The sequence below is a fragment of the Hemitrygon akajei genome, chromosome 25 (genome assembly GCF_048418815.1).
Source record: "Hemitrygon akajei chromosome 25, sHemAka1.3, whole genome shotgun sequence".
Lineage (NCBI taxonomy): Eukaryota > Metazoa > Chordata > Chondrichthyes > Myliobatiformes > Dasyatidae > Hemitrygon > Hemitrygon akajei.
In genome coordinates, this window is record NC_133148.1 from 27,956,452 (window position 1) to 27,972,772 (window position 16,321).

General features: G+C 41.6%; 1 protein-coding gene across 6 annotated transcripts in view; it reads right to left on the bottom strand.

Annotated features, from left to right (window-relative positions):
* LOC140716481 (ryanodine receptor 1-like) overlaps positions 1–16,321 on the bottom strand; it is a 560,721-nt gene that overhangs the window by 229,421 nt on the left and 314,979 nt on the right. For all 6 annotated transcript variants that reach the window (XM_073029249.1, XM_073029247.1, XM_073029248.1 and 3 more), the window contains 4 exons: positions 14,240–14,363; positions 8,572–8,687; positions 7,086–7,153; positions 4,508–4,629 (listed from right to left, as the gene is read on the bottom strand). In XM_073029249.1, coding sequence (XP_072885350.1) covers positions 4,508–4,629; positions 7,086–7,153; positions 8,572–8,687; positions 14,240–14,363 — 430 coding nt within the window. The remainder of the gene's footprint in view (positions 1–4,507; positions 4,630–7,085; positions 7,154–8,571; positions 8,688–14,239; positions 14,364–16,321) is intronic.

The window sequence follows — 16,321 nt, forward strand, 5'->3', positions numbered from 1 at the left end:
CTGTTGGTGTGGTTTTTCATTGTTTTATTACAGTTATTGGATTTATAGAGTATACCCACAAGAAAATGAACCTCAGGTTTGTACTGTGTATGGTGGCATGTATGTACTTTGATAATAAATTTAGAATCAGAATCAGTTTTATTACCATCGGCATGTGAATGAAATTTGTTAGCAGCAGCAGTTACTTTGAAGTTTGAATTATTAAGAGCAAAAGGGTGGCTCGGGAGAGAATAGATCACTTAAAAATCAATATGGCCTTATGTGTGTATTGAACCAAAGGAAATGGGAAATATTTTTAATGAATATTTATCTCAGTTTTTACTGTGCAGACAACAATAGAAGCTAAGAAAATGGGAGAAATGAGTGGTGACTGGTCCCATTGCAATTTGCCTATTGCCATAATAGGTCAACGGCAGACGCAATCTCGATGGCTCTCCACAGCTTTAGACCACCTGGATAACACAAACACCTACGTCAAGATGCTGTTCACCGACTATAGCTCAGCATTTAATACCATCGTTCCCACAATCCTGATTGAGAAGTTGCAGAACCTGGGCCTCTGTACCTCCCTCTGTAATTGGATCCTTGACTTCCTAACCGGAAGACCATAGTCTGTGCGGATTGGTGATAATATATCCTCCTTGCTGACAATCAACACTGGCCCACCTCAGGGGTGTGTGCTTAGCCCACTGCTCTACTCTCTGTATACACATGACTTTGTGGCTAGGCATTGCGCAAATACCATCTATAAATTTGCTGACGATACAAGCATTGTTGGTAGAATCTCATGTGGTGACGAGAGGGCATACAGGAGTGAGATATGCCAACTAGTGGAGTGGTGCCGCAGCAACAACCTGGCATTCAACATCAGTAAGATGAAAGAGCTGATTGTGGACTTCAGGAAGGGTAGGATGAAGTAACACATACCAATCCTCATAGAGGGATCAGAAGTGGAGAGAGTGAGCAGCTTCAAGTTCCTGGGTGTCAAGATCTCTCAGGATCTAACCTGGTCCCAACATATCGATGTAGTTATAAAGAAGGCAAGACAGCGGCTATACTTCATTAGGAGTTTGAGGCAATTTGGCATGTCAACAAATACACTCAAAAACTTCTACAGTTGTACTATGGAGAGCATTCTGACAGGCTGCATCACTGTCTGGTATGGAGGGGGCTACTGCACAGGACTGAAAGAAGCTGCAGAAGGTTGTAAATCTAGTCAGCTCCATCTTGGGCATTAGGCTACAAAGTACCCAGGGCATCCTTAGGGAGCGGTGTCTCAGAAAGGCAGCGTCCATTATTGAGGACCTCCAGCACCCAGGGCATGCCCTTTTCTCACTGTTACCATCAGGTAGGAAGTACAGAAGCCTGAAGGCACACACTCAGCGATTCAGGAACAGATTCTTCCCCTCTGCCATCCAATTCCTACACAGACATTGAAGCTTTGGACACTACCTCACTTTTTTTTAATATACATTATTTCTGTTTTTGCACATTTTAAAAAATCTACTCAATATACATAACCGATTTACTTGTTTATTTATTATGTTTTATTTTATTTATTTATATTATTTCTCTCTCTCTCTCTCTCTGCTAGATTATGTATTTCATTGAACTGCTGCTGCTAAGTTAACAAATTTCATGTCACATGCCGGTGATAATAAACCTGATTCTGATTCTGAAGTCTTGGACCACATAGAAGGGAGCAGGTTTTTCAGGCCTTCAATGCATTAAGATGGATAAATCCTCTTAATAGTTCAGTTCAAAGTAAGTTTATTATCAAAATACATATATGTTACCAGATCTGGTGATTTCTTGGACCTTGTGGGATGCTAGAGAAGAAACGACAGAGACCCCTGCGGAGATTTTGCTTCTTCTCTGATCAGAGCAGACTCAATGGGCCAAATGGTCTAATTCTACTCATATGTCTTATGGTCTCTGGCCATAGGTGAAGTTCTGGAGGGCTGATGTGGTTCCATTGTTTACAGTCGGTTGAAAAAGCAAGCCAGGAAACTGCGGGCTGTTAAGTCTGATAACAGTAGATTACTGGTGGGCATTCTGAAGAACAGGATCTACCAACATTAGGAGAGACAGGAAATGTCAATATGACTCTATGAAGCCATGTCTGACAAATCTTTTGGAGTTCTATTAGTGTATAACCAAGAGGGCAGATGAAAGCAGGGCAGTGGATGCTTTTAGATGGGCTTTAGCAAAGCCTTTGACAAGGTAGGCTGGTCTGGAAGGTTAGATCATGCATGATCCAGGGGTAGATAACAATTTGGATTTATAACTGGTTGAGTGATAGGAAGCAGAGGATGATATTCAAGGGTTGTTCCTTGGACTGTAGGCTTGGGTCTAGTGGTGCGCAACAGGGTTGATGCTGGGATCTAAGTTGATTGTAATTTATATCAATAATTTGGAAGTGATTGTTCATAGGTTTGCAGATGATAGTAAAATAGGCGGTGTCGTTGATAGTGTAGAAGGTTAGGAAAAATTACAGGTACGTGGTCTGAGGGAGGGCAAATAATTTTCAACCCAGATGAGAGAAAATCTGCAGATGCGGGAAATCAAAGAAATGCATATGAAATTCTGGAGGAACTCAGCAAGCCAGGCAGCATCTGTGGAAAAGAGTAAACACTTTTGGGCCAATACCCTTCATCAGGACTGGCGAAGGATTATTCTGATGAAGGGTCTCGGCCTGAAACGTCAACAGTTTATTCTTTTTCACAGATTCTGCCTGGCCTGCTGAGTTTCTCCAGCATTTTGTGTGCATTACTTCAATCCAGTTAAGTGTGAGGGATTGCATTTTGGAAGGTCAAACCAGGGCAGGGCTTATACACTGAATAAAAAGTACTTTAGTAGGTACTACTTTAGTACCTAGAAGAAGTAGTACCTACTTTAGTACTGCCTCCGTAGACTTCTCTGCGTACTATGGCAGGACAAAGTCCCAGACATGGAGGCCCTGGAGTGGGCTAGCACCCACGGCGTCTACACCCTCCTACAGAAAGCCCAAGCCGGATGTGCTGGCCATGTCGTCAGGATGTCTGACCGTCGACTACCAAAACAGCTGCTGTATGGAGAGCTGAGCCAGGGCAAGCGCTCAGTTGGAGGGCAGAAGAAACGTTTCAAAGATTGCCTCAAAGTGTCCCTCAAAGACCTCAACATCAATCCCAGTAGCTGGGAATCGCTTGCTCTGGACCGCCCAACCTGGTGGAGCAGGACCACTAAAGGAGCGTATGCAGCAGAAATCAGACGCACCGCAGAGGCTCAGAGGAAACGCGCCGCGCGCAAGGCTCGAGCTACCTCCACTTCCATTGCAGCACCTACCCTCATGTGTCCCACATGTGGGCGAGCTTTCAGGGCCCAGATTGGCCTCACCAGTCACCTCCGGACCCACAGTCACAAACCCTCCACCTGACAGAAGTCGTGGTCGTCTTCGACTCCGAAGGACGAACAACAACAACAACAACAACCTACTAAAGTAGGTACTTCAGTATCTACCTATTAAGGTAGGTATATTTTAGTATACCTACTAAAATAGTAGGTATATTGTTCTACCCATACAATGGTAGGACCCTGGGGAATGTTATGGAGCCCAACGACCTAGAGTACAAGAGCATAGTTCACTGAAATCACTATCACATGTAGATAGGGTGGTGAAGAAAGCACTTGGCATGGTAACCTTCATCAGTTGGACATTGATTGGGAAATTATCTTGCAGTTGTATAAAATAGTGGGTGTATTGTGTCCAGTTTTGGCTGCCCCCTTATTGGAAATTTAGAAAGGGTGCAAGAAGATTTTCCAGGAGTGCCCTGGAGTTAGAGGCTTGAGTTACCAGGAGAAGTTGCATAGACTAGGATTTTAATCCCTGGAATGTACGACACTGCGGAGTGATTGATAGAGGTATACAAAGTCACGAGGAGCATAGACAGATTGGATGCATGTGATCTTTTCTCAGGGAGGGGCTGCTAAAAGAAGGAGGGCATAGGTTTAAGGTCAGAGGTGAGAGGTCTTAAAGAACATCAGGGGCAGCTCCTTTTACGCAAAGGGTGGTGTTTTGGAATGAGCTGCTGGAAATAACAGTTGAGATGGGTACATGAGCAATACTTAAAAGCCATTTCGATAAGTATATGGATAGGAGAGATTTAGAAGGCTACCAACCAAATGCGGGTAGTTGGGACTAGCTTGCTGGGCAACACAGTCAGCTTGGATGAGTCAGGCCGAAGGGTTCGTTTCTAAGCTGTATGACTCTATTACTTTATGACAACTTAAACGATGAAAATAGTTAAACACAAAATTTGCCAGTTCCTGAACCCTGTTGCAAATGGTACTGATCTAGTTGGACTGATGTACACTTTTATAGTCATTTGTTAGCTAAGTCAATTGAATAAGGGAAGGAAAACTGACTTAGACAGAAAACGTGATACATTAGTGCTTCCGCTATTTAAAACTTTGCAATTTTATGAAATAAGTAACATATAGAACTTGCGTCACTGCTGGTACCACATACCTGGCTATCATTTCCTTCTCTTTGTTTGAGGCATGTCCTCCACTGCCCAAGAGCTGAGCTGGAGTAGAAAGGAAGTATAAGCAATGGTTCTTGAAGTATTGATTTATCAATGGGAGCAAAATCTGAGGGGAAAAATGCATTAGAAGTTGAAATTTCAGTTTGGAGATGCTGTATTTGTTAGACATGTTGTGTTTATTATATTAATCACGATGTTAATGCATTATTGAATGCATCTCCAAGTCACTCGATGAATTTAGGCATACTGCGATTCCTAATCTTAACAGTATTCAAGTACCATGCATAATTTCATGCTAAAAACATTAGAGAATTTTCATGAAGCTTCACACTTGGCTCTGATGCTCTGTTATTTCAGATAAAATGGGCCGTAGTTTTGAACAAAACAAAGGTTTTAAGATTCATTTTATACATTGATAGAATAAAATTATAGAATTATTACAGCGGGAATTGAGGTCATGTGGCCCATCCAGATTTATAAGTGGCAGTCAGTCCCGTTCCCAAACTTGTTTCCTATAATCCTGCTTTTGTTTTTCCCCTGTAACTATCTGCTTAGTTTAATTGGAATTGCTTTGAGACCCTTAATTCCAGGATATGACTCATGGAACCGATCCTTTTAATTTTGAATCTCTATTCCCCACCTTTCAACTCTTACCAATCGATAGTTTTTGTTTTTTCACTCTCTTTATCTCCTCTATTGTTTTGGACGCTCTGATAAATTTCCCTTCAATCTTCTCTGCTCTAAACGCAACAATCCCAGCTTTCCCAGACTAGGAATGAACAATTGGGCCCATTCCCCCAAATCGTTGCTAAACATTTCCTGGGCTTCCAGTTTCTCCCTGTAGCATGTGGGTGCATGTTCCACTTGCCAGTTTTGACCTCCTGAAGTCTATGTTCATCATACGTCTGAACTGCATATTGCCTGCAAGTTTGGAAATGTTTCTTTGAATCAATTCTTAAATATAAGCACAGTTTTAAAACTAATCCTAAGAACACTGCACGCTTTCTTCTAGCTCAAAAGTAAACTGTTTCCCACGACTCTGGTTTTTGTCCCAAACATAATTCAATGTGCATATGACACTGCCCTTCCTTTCCACCGGGCTTCAGTTCTAATAAATATCAAAAATCTTTTGAAAATCTACATATTGTGCAGCAATTACATTGCCCTCATACACCCTCTCAAATTATTTAATTCCATGAAAAAGATCTACTGATCATGCTGAAGGATTTCCACTTTGGCTACATTCAGGAATCTGAGTAGAGAACGCACTGCATTTCCATTCGATATCATTCGCAAATAATTAATGTAATGCATTTCATCACTCACAATTATTGCTTTAGAGTGCAGTTTTTTGATTAAGAGTTTTGTTTGATCTTTTTGGGAACGGTAATGCAGCTTTGTTAATACCTTTGAAAACAGGCTAACCAGGTTATTTCTTTATTTAGCAATACAGTGTGGAGCGGGCCCTTCCACCCCTTCGAGCCACACTGCTCCAGCATCCCACTACCCCAATTAATCCTAACCTAATCACAGGACGATTTACAATGACCAATTAACCTACTTGGTGCATTTTTGGATTGCAGGAGGAAACCAGAGCACCCGGCGAAAACACGCGCCTTCCGTGGGGTGGACGTAGAGCAACCCCTCACAGAACTGCACTGGAACTGAACTGCGGACTCTGGAAAGCCCTGAGCCGTAACGGTATTACTCTAACCTCTACGCTGCCACGGCACCCACAACATGTGAGTAACAATTAACTAGATGTTAAAATCACTGAGTTTTAAAATTGTGAACAGCTGTGTTTCAAAATATTTTGGCAAATCTAGGTGATCTAAATGTAATGATAGTTTGGCACACTAAAAGTAGGTGAAATCCAAGCTTTATGCATATAGCTAGACCAAGGTTAGCTTCTAATTTTACCCAATGCAATATTGCACAATGATACGAATGAAAATCTGATTTGATTTGGCCACAGCATCTAACAGTGATTCAATGTCTGCAATATATGCACAGCTGGGTACCATTGAAGCCAATGTGCAGTTTACAATTTGAAGTTACAAAGTTTAAGTATTATTTATGTTCTATTCATTCTACTTCTAACTTCAGCTGAAAATCATACTGACATGGTTTTGCCTTCTTCATACAATATAAGCATTCATATTTGCAATAATCCCTGACCTTTCCTTTCAATATTGCATTGTTTGGAGGAGGATAGATCAGTGGTTCCAGTATGAGCAAATCAAAAAGAGGAATCAGGAACCAAATCTAATCCTAGAAACTGTGCCATTTCCAGATATGAGTACTACCTGATTACTGTGGCAGCAAAATCTGAGATAGCAAAGAATCCGAGAGGCATATTTTGCTGATTATTTTTTAATTGATACGTATTTTATTTAATTGATTTTAATTTTAATACGTTCAAGCTACTGTAAACAAGACTTGCTAATCTGAATAAGAACAATACCTATTTTCATTCGATAATTTAATCTATAATACAATTGCTCATAAATGATCCCTTCTGCTCATCACTCAGCGATGCAATTAAAAAGCTCTCACACATACCTTTACAAAGAACTTGATCTCCTGCTCATGAGGGGATTTCTCAACTCTCCCACTGCTCACAACAGCCTCTGTGTTGAAGAAGGAAAGGCACCATTGGTACATCATTATTTTTCTGATTAAATGTAGGTTCAAATTGCAGTTGTATCCAAATTATATCAAAATGTAAGATTAAAAAAGCACGTTCTCCATACAAGAATGGAGAATAAATCAAATCACAGACTAATAATTTTCAAGCTCTCATTAACAGCTGTTAAACTGTCCTTCATACTAGAAAGTAGCTCTAAATACATTTATCTACACTGTTCTTGTCTCCTTCAACCAATGAATCTAATGTACTAGTTAGTAAATCGATGACCCTGAAAGTCTAGCTGAAAAAGCATGAATTAAAATTTTTAAAGCTTGCTCTTGACACCTATCCAAATCACTGAAATATGATAGCCAGATGTGATTCCATAATAGAACACCATGACCACTGTTAACTGGTTATGCAAAAAAAATCTTTTATGTAATTCCATTTCCTTATAGAATCAAAGTATTATTTTTTATCTAGTCCCATCATATTAAATTGTTTGGAAATTAGGTATTAATTAGGTATTAGGGGTTAATGGTGTTGTGTTTAGTCTGAAATCCTCATTAGGAGGCTTCAAACGATAGGATCAATAGAACTCTTGCGTGCTTTCAACACACACAAAACACTGGTGGAACTCTTGCATGCTTTAATTGTTTGCATGATTTGTGTTTTTTTTCTCTCTCTTTTGACGCACGTTGGGTGTTGGTCTTTCCTTTTTGTAATTAACACACACAAAATGCTGGAAGAACTCAACAGGCCAGGCAGCATTTATTGAAAAAAGTACAGTTGACGTTTCAGGCTGAGACCCTTTGGCAGGACATTCCAGCATCTACAGATTTTCTGTAGTTTTCTCTTTTTATAAAATAAAAGGTTCTTTTGGGTTTCTTGCTTTGTGGCTGCCTGTAAGCAGACAAATCTCAAGGTTGTATAATTTATACAGACTTTGATAATAAATATACTTTGAATCATTGGGGTTATTTGGACATTGCTCTTTCACTAAAATGCTGCAGAGACAATGACCACAGTATCCTGCACTGGTGATACACAGTTGCTGAGATAATGACATTAAAATATTATGAGGGAGAACAAGATAGATAGTGGCAAACTTTTCCTTACGCAGGTATGTCTTTCACCAGAGTGCATAGATTTAAGTTAAGGGATATTTAGAGAGGATAGAAGAATTTTTTTCCACCCGGAGGATGGTTGGAATTTTGGCATACTGCCTGAGAGGCTGATGGAGACACAATGCTTAATAATCTTGACTTTGAGGGAAAATTTCCTCCCTGGCTGTTGTAAAATCTTTAAGCCTATGATCCCCATGTGTGGGACGAAAACTGACCACCAGAGTGTACGCAACTCAGCTTAGCATTTGTTATTGAATATTAAAAGTAAATATAGTAGTTTCACAACTTGTACCTATATGCAAAACAAACTCTTGAGCTATGTCCAACCACTGCAACAATTTCTTCAGAAAACCATAGGCAAATCTCTTCTCGATTGAGGATGTGTCTAATTCCATATCCTTCATTCCTCTACAAAAGATTAAAAACAATTCCTATTTTACATACATTATAAATATTAACTGTTGATACCTTAGAAATGTTTCAAGTACAATGAGTTATTTTGTCTCCAAAGTGAGACTATCTTTTGAGACTGGCCGCTCTTCACGAGCGAGTCAACATGCCCTTTGATCTGGTGGCAATGAATAGGTTAATCCAATAATTATGAAAATGGAATTGTGACAGCATAGTTTAGTACCAGTTCTTCCACACGTGTCCTTAGCATGGCAGTTCAATTCGTTACCTGTTTTCCAAACTTCCCCTAGACAGAATTTTGGCTAACTGGCATGTAATTTCTTGCTTTCTGTCTCCCTCTTTGAATAAAGGGGTTATATTTGCTATAATTCCAATCTAATAGAACCTTCCCAGAATTAAAGGAATGCGTAAAGTTAAAATCTATGCATCAAACACCTCATCAGCAACTTTATTTAGGACCAAAAGATGATGTCGATTAGGACCCAGGGACTTGTCAGCCCACAGCCCTAGTCATTAGAAATTTCCTGATTTCCTCGCTCTCTCCTAACCCCTAAATTCACAGCTAATTCTGAGATGCAACTTGTATTCTCTATAATGAAGACTGATGAAAAATGCTTGTTTCAATCATCTGCAATCTCCCTATTTTACATTATTATTTCATATGACCAGCCTTCTTAATGTTTTGTAAAATTCTTTGGAAACTCTTTCCATATTCCAGGCAAGCTATATCTCTGACTGATTTTTTTTTCTTGCTCATTAATCAATATCATTTGTTGCTGAATTGAGCCAGTCAGAGCTGGCCATGGTGACAGTTCCAAGGTGAATTGCTGTGGTCCAGGAAAGTTAAATCTGGGACTTCTGCATACCTGCCATAGGTTTGGGACGTATGAAGTGACCAAAGCTGGTGCTTATGTTCCCATCCTGTCACAAGACTCCACATGAAATAAGATGGTCAGCATTGATCATGCCCCAAGCTCAGTGGCGGCAACTTACTTAACAACCAGCGGAGTATCAGCGTCAATTGCTATGGTGTTGATCCTTGTTTTGGATGGCACCGTGGTGGAGCTAACAGAACCATTTCCTTAGAGTGTCAGAGACTCCGGTTCAGTGGGGTTGAACGGAACTCCCTGCTCAGAGAATTTGCACATTCTCCCTGTGACTGTGCCAGTTTCCTTCAGATACTCCAGTTTCCTCCTGAGTCCCAAAGACTCTCAGGTTGGCAGGTTAATAGGCTGCTGAAATTTGCCCTACTTTGTTGGTAAGAGGTAGATTTTGAGGGTTGCTGATGAGAATGTGGGATTAATATAGGAGTAGTTATATAGGAGTATAAAATAGAGAGAGTACAGGGTAGATTTACTAGAATGTTACCTGGGTTTCAGCACCTAAGTTACAGAGAAAGGTTGAACAAGTTAGGTCTTTATTCTTTGGAGTTTAGAAGGTGGAGGGGGGACTTGATAGAAGTATTTAAAATTATGAGGGGGATAGATAGAGTTGACGTTGATAGGCTTTTTCCATTGAGAGTAGGGGAGATTCAAACAAGAGGACATGAGTTGAGAGTTAGGGGGCAGAAGTTTAGGGGTAACATGAGGGGGAACTTCTTTACTGTGTGGAGCGAGCTTCTAGTAGAAGTGGTAGAGGCAGGTTCGATATTGTCATTTAAAAAAAAATTGGATAGGTATATGGACAGGAAAGGAATGGAGGGTCATGGGCTGAGTGCAGGTCGGTGGGACTAGGTGAGAGTAAGCATTCAGCACGGACTAGAAGGGCCGAGATGGCCTGTTTCTGTGCTGTAATTGTTATATGGTTATAGTATAGAAGGCTGCAGATAATCAGTGTGGATTTGATGGGCTGAAGGGCCTGTTTTCATGCTGCATCTCTCTATGACTATGACTGCTGGCTGCACTTGGCTATGACATTTCATCAATGTAATACTGTGCACTTCAGCACTCTAATGACAGAAACACTCTTTGGAGGAAGTGAAAAGTGGTAAAGGCTACTTCTGGCTTATCTGTAATACTCCAGAAATTCAACTAAGCATGAGTTGTATTTCACTGTCAAACCCATTTCTTTTGTCACCTTCTGCACTCTGATTAAACGCCCTTGTTGGGCAGTCTTTCATTGACTCTGTTATAGTTACTTTTCTGTAGATTTGTTGAGTATGACTACAACAAATTGACCCTCAGGGTTGTATATGGTGACATATATGTGCTTTGATAATAAAATTTACTTTGAACTTCAGCTGATGTCCTTTAGAAATACCAGAATGAGTGGGATAATGGATCAGCCTTGATGGAAATACGGAGCAGACTCGATGGGCCAAATGGCTTAATTCTGCTCACACGTCTTATGGTCTGATGTAAATAAATTCGTTGTTCCAGGAACTACCTTCATTGATCACTCCTGGGGGAAGAAAAACATGATTCTGAGCCCAAGTCCAAAACTTTGGGCTCCCACTCCTCCTTACATAAATGACATGTAAAAATGTTTCAACAATCACAACAAATTAACTAACAAGCAGCTGGAGGCCTTTCCTCAGCTCTGTATGGGCACCAGCTGAGTGTTGAGCAGCAAAGTGATGACACATTAGTGTCAGCAAGCAAAGTCAGCTCCAGTCTGTGGGGTACAACTCTGTTAATGTTCAATGCAGTAGGCCGCAGGTCTCATACTACAGTGTGCACGAATGTCATAAATACTATTTTGAATCTCTTACGGATAAAACAAGTAGTGTGCTGCGGATAGAATTATGTCATTATTATTTTAATAGAATCTTTAAGCAATGGATTATTAGTCACAAGAATTTCATTATAGCACCTGCTCAAAAAATGTAATGTCGGAGGTAATTATTCGTGCGTTCTTACTTTTTACAACCTCTCCTTTTGAATGAAAGAAATAGAATTATACAGCTCAGAAACAAGCCATTCACCCCAACTCCTCCTCATTGACCAATAAGCTTCTCAGTCTCACTTGACTGCATTTGGTCCGTATCTTAGGTCTTTCATATCAATGAACCTGCACAAATTGTACCTTCCTCTACCACTTCTCCGAACAGCTTGTCTGGTGTCCTGAGTGCGGGGAAAAGCTTGCTTCTCTGATCCACAATAAATCATCCCGCCTATCACGTTAAGTCTATTCCCTCTAGTTTTGGACTCCCCTACCCTGGGAAAGGTACCGTGACCATTCACACTATCTATGCCTCTCACCATTTTGGAAATCTCTATAAGGTCAGGCCTCAACCTCTTTCACTCCATGGAAAACAGTCCCAGCCTATTCAGTCTCTCCTTATTACTCAAGCACGGATAACATTCTCATGAAATTTATCTGCTCTCTCTCTTCTCAAGACCAAAACTACAGTCAATATTCCAGGTGAAGTCTCACCTATGTCTTGTACAGTTGTAAATATGACATCACAACACTTGTACTCAGTACCCAGTCTGATGAAGGCAAATGTTCCAAATGTATTCTTCACCACCGTGTCCACCTGTGTCACCACTTTCAGGGAACTATGGACTTATAACCCCAGGTCTCTCTGTTCTACAACACATCCTTGGGTCATTCCATTCACTGTCTGCATCTTCCTCTCAGTTAACTTCCCAATAGGTGTGTAGTGTAGGCCTCCGTTAGTCTCAATAGATCACAGATTTGCACCTTGGAAAGTTTCCAGGATGCAAGCCTGGGCAAGGTTTTTCTTTAATGGAAGACCAGCAGTTGCCCAAGCTGCAAGTCTCCCCTCTCCACGCCATCGATGTTGTCCAAGGGAAGGGCACTAGGACCCATAAAGCTTGGCACACATGCCTTACTCAAGGACACACACACAGCCTCAGCCAAGGCTCGAACTAGCAACCTTCAGATAACTAGACGAGCACCTTAACCCACTTGGCCACGCGCCAACACTCCCAATATGTATCACTTCATAAATCTGCCAATCCTACACCCTGTTGCAACCTTAGACAATGTTCTTCTCTGTCTATCACACCACCAATTTTAGTACCATCTGCAAAGTTACCAATCAGGTCATCTACACTCAGTGGCCATTTTATAAAGCATTGAATTGAAACCAGTGTAGTCTTCTAACGCTGTTGTCCATCCACTTCAAGGTTCGACATGTTGTGCATGCAGAGATGTTGTTCTGCACACCACTGTTGTAACACGTGGTTACTTGAGTCACTGTCACCTTCCTGTCAGCTTGAACCAGTCTGACCATTCTCCTCTGACCTCTCTCATCAACAAGGCATTTCTGTCCATGGAATTGTCACTCACTAGATGGTTTCAGTTTTTCGCACCAATCTCTGTAAACTCAGGAGACAGCTGTGTATGAAAATCCCAGTAGATCGTAAGTTTCTGAGATACTTAAACCGCCATATCTGGCACCATCAATCAGTCCGTGGTCAAAGTCACTTGGATCACATCTCATCCCCATCCTGATGTTTGGTCTGAATAACAACTGAACCTCTTGACAAGTCTGCATGCTTTTATGCACTGAGTTACTGCCACACAACTGGCTGATTAGATATTAGCGAGCAGGTGTACAGGTGTAGCTAATAAAGTGGTCTCTGAGTGTCCTTTCTATCCAATAGTCAATATATACGACAAAGAGGTAGATGGAGCTCGTCAGCCTGGGAAGGCAGTCCATCTAAGAGAGGGAAAACTCTGATTTCAAACCTCCGCTGCCTTGCAGCCATACCCACTCATGGGAAAGGCTTCGGGAGTAAACCCTGGGGACAAATCCGGAGCTGGAGTCCCTAAGGCAGTCCGACGTTGCCTTCAACCTCGCTCTGGCAACTCCTGCGACGTCACCGGCGCCAAGCTGTATCGGCCCTTGCCCTTCCCTTGGTGGCGTGGTGAGGGGAGACTTGCTGCTTGGGCAACTGCCGGTCTCCCATACAACCTTGCCCAGGCCTGTGCCCTGGAGAAGAAGCAAGACTTTCCAGGTGCAGGTCCGTGGTCTCGCGAGACTAACAGATGCCATCATCATGACAAAGAGGGTACCTAGCACCAAACCCGGTAGCCACTGGTCATAGACCTCAAATCTGAAAATACATCCACCTGTACCACCCTGCCATTAAATTTAATCTGTGTCCAATGATCCCATGTGATCTTATTTTCTGAACCAGCCTACTCTATGGGATCTTGTCAAAGCTCTTGTTAGGGTCCATGTAGACAAAAAACAATGTGCTGGAGGAACTCAGTGGACTGAGTGGTGCTTGTGGGTTGAAAGGAATTGTTAACGTTCCATATTGAATGGATTTGACTCCTTTCCCCCAACAGATGCTGCTCAGCCCACTGAGTTCCCCCAGCAGGTGGCTTGTTGATCCTGACTCCAGCATCTGTAGTCTCCTGTGTCTCCATGTAGCTAATATCTATTGTTTTGGCCCTCATCATTCCCATTGGTTGCCTGTGCAATAAATGCAATTAAATTCATGAGTCACGATCTCCCACAGACCAAGTCATGTAGCTTATTCCTAATTAATAATTCATTTGCACATTATTAGAACCTTTAAATATGGATATAGCAAGTAAATAATGATTAAAGTGCCTGCAGATAAATCTACCTTGTTACAGCATATCCATGCATCTGCAGGAACTTGAGCAATTCATGAGCCTTCTCCCTGTCCCGAGCTTTCTCTTTAGCAGTCAGTGTATCGTATGGTACCAAAAGTGGATGAGTTCCACCACCTGATTTAAAACATGAAAGGCAGATATCGAAAGGAGCAAATGTGAGAAATAAAATAACCAAGTGGACAAACAGAAGTCAAGGCAAAAATCTGAAAAACGTAATTAATTATAGGAGCGGCAAGTAGTTAAACTAAGGATGAGGGAAGAGAAGTGAAAAGGGTAAATATTGGTCTTTGTTTCCTTAAGCTTACTTACTTACTGCCCGTTACACAGCGGGGGGTTTAGGACAGCAATGAAGGTCCTCCATCTTTGTTTGTCCATACCATCACACTCAGATGTAGAAGGATTCTTCATTGTTGTTTCCATAACAATTCCCTTTGAACAGTCAGGGTTGTTAGTTAGCCCTGAGCTGTACCCCCAAAACTTGGAGGACCGGCGGATCGCTCTTAGTCTGGCCTTTACCCTTTCACCGGTTTGGCATGGGTGACCCTACCACGAGCCAAAACACTAGGCCCTGACTCTAGCTAACGTAGCTCCCCGGATCATTAAGACACGCAAGCTTCCACACCCTACTCCAAGGCTGTGATCCTCTCGGAGGAGTTTCCTTAAGCACAGAGCCAATATTTTTAACAACTGTGTTTGGATTCCTGCTTCCAAACCTCCCTCCCATTCATATCAGCTGAAGTAGTTGTGGATGACCTGAATTCTCATGTAATCAAGTTTCTTAGCATTCTTCTAGAGAAAACGATCTGGAATGGATTTTTGTTGGGAAACAGTTACAAAAGTTGGGTTGCATCAGAAGGAAAAGGATACGTGGAATATAAGAAAACAATGGAAAAGAGAAAATAAATGAGGATCACGCAAAAAACGCTGGAGGAACTCAGCAGGTCAGGCAGCGTCTATGGAAATGAATAGATTGTCGACATTTGGGGCCAAGACCCTTCTTCAGGACTGGGAGGGGTGGGATGATACAGGGAGAAAAGATAAGCTACGAAGGTAAGCTAGCCAAGAATATAAAGGAGGATAGTAAAAGCTTCTGTAGGTATGTGAAGAGGAAAAAATTAGTTAAGACCGAAGTTGGGCCCTTGAAGGCAGAAAAGGGAGAATTTATTATGGGGAACAAGGAAATGGCAGACGAGTTGAACAGGTACTTTGGATCTGTCTTCACTAGGGAAGACACAGACAATCTCCCAGATGTAATAGTGGCCAGAGGACCTAGGGTACGGAGGAACTGAAGGAAATTCACATTAGGCAGAAAATGGTGTTGGGTAAACTGATGGAACTGAAGGCTGATAAATCCCCAGGGCCTGATGGTCTGCATCCCAGGGTACTTAAGGAGGTGGCTCTAGAAAGCATGGATGCATTGGTAATCATTTTCCAATGTTCTATAGATTCAGGATCAGTTCCTGAGGATTGGAGGATAGCTAATGTTATCCCACTTTTTAAGAAAGGAGGGAGAGAGAAAACAGGGAATTATAGACGAGTTAGCCTGACATCAGTAGTGGGAAAGATGCTGGAGTCAATTATAAAAGATGAAATAGCGGCACATTTGGATAGCAGTAACAGGATCGGTCCAAGTCAGCATGGATTTACGAAGGGGAAATCATGCTTGACTAATCTTCTGGTATTTTTTGAGGATGTAACTATGAAAATGGACAAGGGAGAGCCAGTGGATGTAGTGTACCTGGACTTTCAGAAAGCCTTTGATAAGGTCCCATATAGGACATTAATGGGCAAAATTAAAGCACATGGTATTGGGGGTAGGGTACTAACATGGATAGAAAATTGGTTGGCAGACAGGAAACAAAGTGTAGGGATTAACGGGTCCTTTTCAGAATGGCAGGCAGTGACTAGTGGGGTACCACAAGGCTCGGTGCTGGGACCGCAGCTATTTACAATATACATCAATGATTTAGATGAAGGGATTAAAAGTAACATTAGCAAATTTGCAGATGACACAAAGCTGGGTGGCAGTGTGAAATATGAGGAGGATGTTAGGAGAATGCACAGTGACTTGG